The sequence below is a fragment of the Etheostoma cragini genome, chromosome 9 (genome assembly GCF_013103735.1).
Source record: "Etheostoma cragini isolate CJK2018 chromosome 9, CSU_Ecrag_1.0, whole genome shotgun sequence".
Taxonomy (NCBI): domain Eukaryota; kingdom Metazoa; phylum Chordata; class Actinopteri; order Perciformes; family Percidae; genus Etheostoma; species Etheostoma cragini.
In genome coordinates, this window is record NC_048415.1 from 24,370,467 (window position 1) to 24,380,349 (window position 9,883).

The 9,883-nt window shown below is 40.8% G+C and overlaps 2 protein-coding genes across 2 annotated transcripts; both read left to right on the forward strand.

Annotated features, from left to right (window-relative positions):
- Window positions 1-1,191: 1,191 nt before the first annotated feature.
- On the forward strand, window positions 1,192-3,598 carry slc10a4 (solute carrier family 10 member 4). The gene is made up of 3 exons (XM_034882448.1): window positions 1,192-1,913; window positions 2,186-2,396; window positions 2,863-3,598. The coding sequence occupies exons 1-3, from the start codon at window positions 1,384-1,386 to the stop codon at window positions 3,388-3,390; spliced, it is 1,269 nt and encodes a 422-aa protein (XP_034738339.1). The 5' UTR covers window positions 1,192-1,383; the 3' UTR covers window positions 3,391-3,598.
- A 419-nt stretch (window positions 3,599-4,017) lies between these two features.
- Window positions 4,018-6,501, forward strand: zar1 (zygote arrest 1). Its single transcript, XM_034882449.1, has 4 exons — window positions 4,018-4,745; window positions 5,659-5,751; window positions 5,992-6,066; window positions 6,144-6,501. The coding sequence occupies exons 1-4, from the start codon at window positions 4,050-4,052 to the stop codon at window positions 6,285-6,287; spliced, it is 1,008 nt and encodes a 335-aa protein (XP_034738340.1). The 5' UTR covers window positions 4,018-4,049; the 3' UTR covers window positions 6,288-6,501.
- The last annotated feature ends 3,382 nt before the right edge of the window (window positions 6,502-9,883 follow it).

A 9,883-nucleotide genomic window follows, 5' to 3' on the forward strand; every position in this document is an offset into this window, starting at 1 on the left:
TTTAGCAATAAAATGCATGTTGAATGTAATTTTAGTAATTCTGTTCCCCGCTAACGTTAGTCTTCAGTTGATTTATAGTGCAGCTGCAGCGTTACACCAAATTTGTCCGTACATTTTACAGATTAAAATAAATATCAGACACACCTGAGAAAGAGATGTCTGTCTTCTAGTGAAGCTTTTATGGGAGGGTGACACATTATGTATTCTGTACACATAGCTGTTGCATTACGTACCAGGAGCCACCCATTGGTTAATGGGGGACACGATGTGTCTCCGGGAAGGGCTGAGTCACTGACGGGTGCTGTCCTGTCCCACTCCCGGTGACGTCAGTTTGTTCATTTTCTCTGGACACTCGGCGTCCTCTGTGCGGCACCACGGCTTGTTATGCAGGAGTTTCACTCAGAGCATCAGATTCTGTATGGCGAGGTGATGCTGTACTGAGTCCAATGAAAACTGTCACAGCATCAGAACACAATATGTTACCAACACCGCTTCAGTTGTCTGACCTATGCAAGAGAGAATCAGAAGATAAAATAATATTGGGATGTTTTCAGGAACTGATGGACTGGTCAAAAAGAGGCTGCGGGATCTGTTCTGCATATAAGAGTTCATTGATGACATGTAAAGTAACTAAATGCTTTACTAAGTCACTGACTTCAGCTGTATTTCTTTTTGGTAAGACTTGTTATCCATAACATTTCTGAGGGACATACTGTACTGTTTATCATGTCAACTGTCATCACTTTGCAGATTTCCATTTGACATAAAATATTTCAATAATTTAGACGAGCCACCATTTAACACTGTGGACAGACTCAACAGGACCAGCTTCAGCAACAATGTACTGGGAGTGTGTGATTCAGATGTTCACAGTTTGCTGCACTAGTATACAGACGCAGCACACTTTTCATTCATGTAGGAAGTACTTGCTTAACCCCAAAAAGCTGTATTCATTTCCCATGTGCCTAAGTGTTGGCCTTTATTATTCTACAGAAAATATGAGAGACAGAACAGACTGTTTTCCCAAATGGCAAACCGTAAATATGTAACAATTAGATTGGTATTTTGGGGACCGTTCTTCTTATACAGAGCCTGAAAGGGCAGCCTGGGCGTTATTGATTGGGCCGCCCACTGTCCGTGAAGCTTAAGACCGAGTGCACACTCCCCTCCGGCTGTGTGCGTCTTTCGGGGGAGCCAATCCGCGGCAGCATTCTGAATAAGTGACTCGCTTTAAGACAGTGTCATGGCACCATTGCATCCTCCGACCACTGGATTGTCCGCTGTTTCTTATTAGTGAACGTGCGCCACTAGGGGAATCATTTTACGCGCGAGCACCTACTGGCACAAACCGACTGTGGCGAGCGTCTGTCCTCCTGTTGCGCTATGGAGAACTCCAGCCTGTTGGGTGGCGACGCACAGAATGCTGGCTTGATAGGCTTTCTCATGTCGGGCACTTTGGATCAAGTTGTGGATTTTCCCCAGGACACTGCCATGACTGGATTCGTGGCCGGTAGTGCTATCTTCCTTGAAGGCAGCACCTTCAGGACTTCCGATGGAGCGGGGTTTATGGCCGCTCCACCGACGGAGTCCCCTCACCTGATGCCTGCCTTTTGGGATTCCCCGCTCAGCCACGGAATCAATGTGTTTGTGGGACTTGTTCTTTGCTTCACTATGCTGGGGCTGGGCTGCACGGTGGAGATCAGCCAGCTTGGGCAGCACATCCGCCGACCCATCGGGGTGCTGCTGGCTCTGGTGTGTCAGTTTGTTATCATGCCCTTGGTGGCCTTTCTTTTGGCTTTAGCCTTCTCTCTGGATGATGTGGCGGCGATGGCTGTTCTTCTCTGTGGCTGCTGCCCCGGAGGAAATTTATCAAATATCATGTGTCTGCTGGTGCACGGAGAGATGAATCTAAGGTAGATAAACTGTACTTATCTAAAAAATTTAGTGAGTTATCAAGGAAGCATGTTCAATTAAACTTTACAAAGTTGAACCACGTTTTACGCATATTATTTTGAAAATTACGCATAAAAATAACGGGGACTCAAAGTTTGCGCATGACTCTAAAGTGTTAGATGTTTCACTAAAGTCAATAAGATGTTTATCAAATTTAACTAAAATGATTCAACACCGTGACCAAAGACCACGTTCATGCTATAACGCTGCGTCTTCGCTATTGTCTCCTCAGCATCATCATGACAATATCTTCCACTCTGCTGGCGCTCGTGCTGATGCCACTGTGTCTGTGGATCTACAGCCGGGCCTGGATCAACACACCTGTGGTGAACCTCATGCCCTTCGGGGCCATCATCCTGACCCTGTGCAGCACTCTCATCCCCATTGGTTTGGGAGTTATGCTGAGGTACAGATACACTCGTGTGGCCGACACTGTGTTAAAGGTAATATAAGAGTCATTTCTCAAAGTTACCCTTCCACCTAATCAATAAGCTGAATCAGTTAAATAAGTCTGATTGTGTGCCACCTTTGCGCAAAAGCGCACTGCGTAATTTCCCTTGCCTGTCGTAAGTGGAGGGGGATGCTACGAGCAGGAACCATGACATCAGAGACAGAGCTCCTCCCCCCCATTTCGGATTAAATCCACATATGTGGGAGGGTCACATCAGTTACAACAGACAGTAACGTTGGGCAGCAGAGATGCCTTGATTCATTAATTATATAACTCACAACCCCTAGAAGGTGCAGTCTTGACACCCTCCATTCCTTAACACTCTCCGCTCACAGTATGGAAAACTAAAAAAAAAAAGTAAGAGGAATCTCCAGGCTAGAAAGATAGAAAGGATTTCCTCCTGTAGCTGGCATATGTACAGAAACCCCCCCTCATTCTGAAACCTTGTGTCTTTCCAGGTATCCCTGTGGTCTCTGCTAGTCACCCTAGTGATGCTGTTCATCCTGACTGGAGCGATGCTGGGGCCGGAGCTCCTGTCCACCATCCCGCCCTCTGTCTACATGGTGGCCGTCCTGATGCCTCTGTGTGGCTACGCTGCAGGCTACGGCCTGGCCATGCTCTTTGAACTGCCGCCCAACAGCTGCAGGTCCGTCTCTCTGGAGACGGGATGCCAGAACGTGCAGCTGTGCACTGCCATCCTGAAGCTGGCCTTCCCCCCTCAGCTGATGGGAGGGATGTACATGTTCCCCCTGCTGTACGCCCTGTTCCAAGCAGCCGAGGCTGGCATTTTCATCCTGGCCTACAGGATGTACAGGAAGAACGTCCTGCACAAACCAGACCCCGCTGGGGACAGCGAGGACACGGATATAACTTATCAAAGATTTCAGGATGACGAGTACATTGACTCGTCTTACGGTGCCGTTACAGTGAGTGACCCAAACACCATCATGTTGGACCCCTGTCCTCCTGATCCAACTCCTGTTTAATGTGCACATTTTAAATATTACTTCCCTACAAGTGGATTCCTCGTTTTGATTGCTATCATTCATAAAGAAAAACTTGGAAAACAGGATAACTATGCAGGTAAATCCAGAATGTTTATCACTGACCTGACTGACTGCTGTAAAAAAAAAAAAGGTGCTTTATGACATAAGCTTCAGTCATTCTGTTTGACATCCATGTCTAATATGGGATGAAAAGCATGACGTTTTAAAACATTGCTGTGTTACCTATAACTTGTTTAACAGGTAACTGCCATTCATCAGCTAAGCTTAACTTCCATCTGTGATAGTGACATTAATCAGTAAACCACACCAAAGACCAACAGCTATTTGGATAAATGTGTGTCAGAGACAGAGAGATGAGAATACATCCAACAAACATATCAGCTGTTCATTGCAGTGCCGAGTCTGAACAAAGTGTACTATATGTGTATAATTTAAACAACTGATGTTTCAACCAAATAAAATGTGTATAGAAACAAAAAGTCAAACTCGTATAGCCTACCTTCGTCATGTGTCTGCAGTTTTTGGGGAGAGGAAATGCCTCCAGTCTCACACCTGACCCTAATTAAGCCTAATGGAGAGCCCATGTAGCCCAATCTACTTAAACAGCTACACCTCTCAACCTTGGTTGGTTGAACAAAATGGCAACGTATGGTGACGAGCCAGTCGAGAGCTATTATTATTCATCTTACAACCCTTACACGGGCAGATACCCCCGGCCCAGAGACGCGGGGTGGAAATATAAGAGTTACCTCGCCCACTATGGGGACACTTCGGATGCATTCAACAACCACCAGCGCGCCCAGCTGAAGTCCATCTTATCTCAGATCAATCCCAAACTCACCCCGAGGCTCCGGAAGGCGAACACTAAAGATGTGGCGGTGCAGGTCAACCCGAAGAAAGACTCCTCGGTGCAGTGCTCCATCGGCCCGCGGACCCTCCTGGCCATGAAGCGGGACTCCCGGCGCAAAGGAAAGCAGGAGCCTTTATCGCCCAAAACCAGCGGCAGCCCCAAGGTGGCCGTACATTACCCTCGTACCCTCGCCCTGTACTCACCCATCGCCTACAGAAGCATTACCTCCTTCCTGGTCGACGACGACGACAACAACAACAACAGTAAGGAAGCCTCGTGCGGGGAGTCGCAGGAGGGAGAGCCGCCCGACTTCGCGGGGAAAAGCGACGGGAAGAAGGGCGAGGAAAACCAGGCTGGTGAGCCTGGAAAGACCGCAAAGCTCACCGACCAGCGCAAAACGCCCGTGTCCAAAAAACAGGTGAAACAGGACGATGTGCCGCAAACTACAGAGGGGTCAAAGGACAAGGCGCGCGTGCGGTTCCAGGTGGGTTGCATCACGTGGTCAGTTCCTTACTTGGAGCTGGAGGAACATTTTGCTTTTACACTTATTTACACACCCTGTCGCTTCTCTGCGTTAGCTCGTTTTTAGTTTTAATAATTATCATTTGATTTAACAGACGTTACTGCTAATGCCCCGCCCATAGTAAAAGTTCCTAGTGTTAGCCAAAAGGCTAACTCTAGCCAAAAGCCTAACCCTAGTTTACTCTACGTTAACACTGGCAGTTTATTTGGTGTCACATTTTTCTAAGATTATTTTTTTCTGCACTTTCACTTGCTAAAATATTGTGAAAAATAAACTGCATTTTCAAAACAAACTAGAATGTGAATTTAAGTCCCCCAGAAAATTGACCAGATTTTTTTTTTAATTCTCCCACTGCCTATAAGGGGTTAACCCACTATTGCATGTTTACATGGTTAAATTCCATTTGAACTGCTGAAGCTCTCACACAGTGAATAATCAGACTTGACTCTTTAAGTATTGGGACACAGACTGTCTTTTGATTCAGAAAAAGACTCCATGCCTTAAAATGAAATTCCCTTTTATCATGCATTTTAATGTGGTTAGGATAATGTCCTGAAGTCGACCAGTAACTGTCGACTTCAGAAGAGTGACCGGAATCCCATAAATGTCAGTCTTGAGGATTTGGATAATATCTGCATTTTGTTGAAGTTTACTGTACAAAATCAGAATTTAGGATGACAAGCCAAGTTACGTTCATTTAGGGTCCTGTTGATGATCAGCCAAATGGTTAGCAATTGTCTGCAAGCTGGGGGTGAAATAAGTCAAACTGAAATGAGACTGTAAAGATGAACTGAGTTTTTAAAGTGTTTTTACAGGATTAGTCCACTAACAATGAGTAAACAAACAGACTGACATTTTTTTTTTAATCCATCAGTTTCTGGAACAGAAGTATGGATATTATCACTGCAGAGAATGCAATCTGCGATGGGAGAGTGCCTATGTTTGGTGCGTTCAGGGCACCAACAAGGTTGGTTTCTTTCGATGTGTAAAGCATCCGGAATTCAGTCAAGTAATTTGCCAATAACTGCACCAAATTAGGCGTCAGCACTGTACAGAGCTACCGGTTCCTGCTATTTTATGTGAAGCCTTGACAAATACAGTAGGAGCATTTTCATCTTTAGAAGAAACAAATGTTCACTTTATTGTATCATAAGTGGCTAATATTTAAAATGGAATAGGCCATATAACATTTCATGTTGTGTTCCAGGTTTACTTCAAACAGTTCTGTAGGAAATGCCAAAAGGACTTCAACCCATACCGTGTTGAGGACATCACATGTCACGTAAGCCCTTCTCTAACTTGCTCTGTAAGTTAAAATGAGCCACGACTTAACCAAGCCCTCTTCATTTCTTCCCCTAGACTTGCAACAAGGCACGCTGTTCCTGTGCAATGACACAACGCCACGTTGACCCCAAACGGCCTCACAGACAGGATCTGTGCGGCAGGTGCAAAGGCAAGCGGCTCTCCTGCGAAAGCACTTTCAGCTTCAAATACATCATCTAGGAAGCATCTGAGCTGAACTTTGCCCTGTTACAAGAGTACGTGTCCTGTGGGGGGCACCTTCAACCCAGTGCCACAATATTTGCAGATGAAAGAATGGCATTTTGGATGCAAAACTTATATTTGATTCAAAACTTTTTTTCACACCTGTTTTGTGTTGAAATTAATGGTAAGCGCCACACAATTTACAATGTAATAAATGGCTACCTTGCACTCTTGTACTGACTCATTCATTTCACTCAAACAACTCTCTCTACTGAGGTCTTGGCAGTAGCAAATTAGTAGGAATTGCCTAGTGGTAAATTGAGGTAACTAAAATACAATATTAGTGATAACTGGGTCGGCATGTTCTTCCTTTTGAGATACTATGACTTAGAACTTCATGTTCTGCGTACTATACATATACTGAAACACTTTATTTCTAGCATACTAGACTGAAGTTTTATTGACTTTTAATTCTTTTAGGCCTTTTGATAAAATGCTATACTGATATTTACGGAAAAGTGCTTTTACGTTTCTGGATAAATCTTTTACATCACAACATGATGCATTTTAGGCCTTTAATTTCCACAGGACAGAAAGACATGGGGGGGGGGGGGGCAAACCTGTGGCCGTTGTGTTGAGGAGTAAACCTGTATATGTGTGCCTGTTCCACCAGCTAAGATATAAAACTTTATTTCAACATATGACTATCACTTTTCCATCCATAAATGGTTTTTTTTTTTACTTGACAATCCCTTATCACTTTTTGTTTCATACTATGATTTTTTTTTTTTAATTTTCAACATGCTATACTATGACTTCTTTAAATATACACTATGGATTTTTTTTTGTACTATACTATGGCTTATTTTTAAATACCACACTGACTTATTGATCACTTTGACATACTATACTATGACTTTTTTAGACATACTATGACTTATTTTGACATACTGTACTACGACTTATCACATTTTTTCAACATACTATACTATGACTTTATAAATGTACACTATGGATTTTTTTTATCGCTTTTTTTGACATGCTATACTGGCTTTTTATTTTTGGCATTTTAGGCCTTTACTTGATGGGATGCTATACTGACTTTCACACCATACTAGGAGTTTTTTCCTATGACTATTTTCTAAATCTTTAAGGGATTTTTCAACCTACTACACTAATCTATCAGTTTTGTCGACACGCTATGACTTTTTTTGACATAATATACTATGACTTTTTTCGACATCCTATACTATGACTTTTTTGGGCATTTTTCGACATATTATACTATGGCTTAATTTGACATGCTTTGCTATGACTTTTTTCAACCTACTATGACTTTTTACGACGTACTATACTATGACTTTTTTATTAAAAAAATTCCACATACTATACTATGACTTTTTTTGCATACTTTACTATGACTTATTTATCACTTTTTTCAACATATGACTTTTTAATCAAATTTTTTTGACATACTACACTAAGAATTTTTTCAATGTAACATATTAGGAATTATTGATCCCTTTTGTTGACATACTATACCAGGCTTATTTTGATACACTACACTATGACTTTTTTTTGACATACTATACTATGACTTTTTTTCAGAGCAGGGCAGCGATTCAAATTTTTAATTGCGATTAATCGCATAATTTCCCCCGATAAATCGCGATTAATCGCAAAATGAAATAAAGAATTCAAAAGTAGTGTATATAGTGCCATTTTTTTTTTAAACGTTCTGCCATATGGATAAAAGTGCCGTAACATTTGTTCTGCAAAAACTTACCAGCATTTTGTTTGTAAAGTAGCAGTTAAATAAAATATTTAGTGTACATCTCAACTTATTCCTCTGAACCATTAGGCCATTTTTACAGTTCATTGTCCGTCTGGATTTATTTTATAAAAAAGCTTCAACAACTCTGTTGTCTACAGTCAAGATATGAACATCAGTTTTTTCACGACAAACTGGGTTATTAGAATATTTGGGTTGCAATGAGGTCACTTGAATGTTAAAAATGATTTTAGGACCTTAAAGACAAATAAATAAATAAAATGGAACATGAATCTTCCAGATATGTATTGATATCACAGACAGAGCAGTAAAGCCTCTAAAAGACTTCTCATATGTCTTGGGAGTCACGCTGTGAAGAAATAATCATCATAACTTATACAGATGACAAAATACATACATTTTTTCAAAGAATGTCCAGACGCTTTTGCCCTCATGACATTTACTTATGCCAATAATCAACATAATAATCATATTTATTGATATTACACCCACAGCAATGCCACACAAGCATTTGTGTGTCTAAAACAGTTCTTTTATATGCAAAAATAAACATAATAAACATTATAACACATATAAAGCACATTTACTTTTCTTCAAAAAAAGGCCCAAATATATAACCTATAATATAAACATGTGCCACATCTCAAACCAGTGAGGCCATTATCCTCTATTAAACGGTAGATATCTATCTTGTGCACTACAGCATCTTTGATTGCATACTAGCCGGTTTGACTGGGGAGATTGTTCTCTTTTAGCCTCCATACTCTTTGGATGACGTTGCCTCCCATATATGGGCATTCTATTGGCTTTGTTTCCGTAAAGCGATAGCAGACACGGAGCTGCGAGCTAGCGGCATAAATGAGTCAAAACGCGAAGAATTATGAACATAAAATGGATAAATCTTGGATGTGACGGTTTTGATTTAATGCTCAACGACCCCGAAAAAGGCTGGAAGTTCCAGGCTGGATAGAAAATCACCTGTAGAGGCTAGAAAGACCTTGAAGAGACCTCCGTAACCTTTCAGACAACTTTTGGTGAGTTTCTGTGTTGTATGGTTAATAAATTATTAAACTATGAATCAGAGGTGCTTTTTTTGCTCGTGGGCGAGTGTCTCGGTCTCAGGTCTTACGAAGCCGGTGAGCAACAATATTTTACAATAATAAAGAAATAATAAAAACTGCGTTAATGAGCGATAAAAACAATTGTCGGCGTTAATTAATTAATTAGTTAACGCGATAATAACGCGTTAACTTGCTATTTTTTCGATATAATATACTATGACTTTTTTTGACATCCTATACTATGACTTTGTATGATTTTTTTCACATACTATACTATGACTTTTTTTGACCTAATATATCATGACTTATTGATCACTTTGTTGACATACTAAACTATGACTTCTTTATCACACTTTTTTGACATACTAAACTATGACTTTTTCGACATACTATACTGTGACTTTTTTATCACATTTTTTCGACATACTATACTGTGACTTTTTTATCACATTTTTTCGACATACTATACTATGGCTTATTTTGACATACTACATTATGACTTTTTATGACTTTTTTTGAAATAATAAATCATGAATTATTGATCACTTTGTTGACATACTATACTATGGCTTATTTTGACACACTATACTATGACTTTTTTCGACATACTATACTATGACTTTTTTATCACATTTTTCCGACATACTATACTATGACTTTTTTTGACCTACTATACTATGACATATTTTGACATCCTATACTATGACTTTTTATCACATTTTTTTAACATGCTTTACTATGACTTTTTTATCACATTTGAT

Excerpts from the sequence above, each read along its gene's own strand:
- slc10a4 (XM_034882448.1), top strand. The coding sequence starts at position 1,384 with ATGGAGAACTCCAGCCTGTTGGGTGGCGACGCACAGAATGCTGGCTTG. Across the intron at positions 1,914-2,185 it reads CACGGAGAGATGAATCTAAG|CATCATCATGACAATATCTT; the intron begins GTAGATAAACTG and ends TTGTCTCCTCAG. Across the intron at positions 2,397-2,862 it reads TGGCCGACACTGTGTTAAAG|GTATCCCTGTGGTCTCTGCT; the intron begins GTAATATAAGAG and ends GTGTCTTTCCAG.
- zar1 (XM_034882449.1), top strand. The coding sequence starts at position 4,050 with ATGGCAACGTATGGTGACGAGCCAGTCGAGAGCTATTATTATTCATCT. Across the intron at positions 4,746-5,658 it reads AGGCGCGCGTGCGGTTCCAG|TTTCTGGAACAGAAGTATGG; the intron begins GTGGGTTGCATC and ends TTAATCCATCAG. Across the intron at positions 6,067-6,143 it reads TTGAGGACATCACATGTCAC|ACTTGCAACAAGGCACGCTG; the intron begins GTAAGCCCTTCT and ends TTCTTCCCCTAG.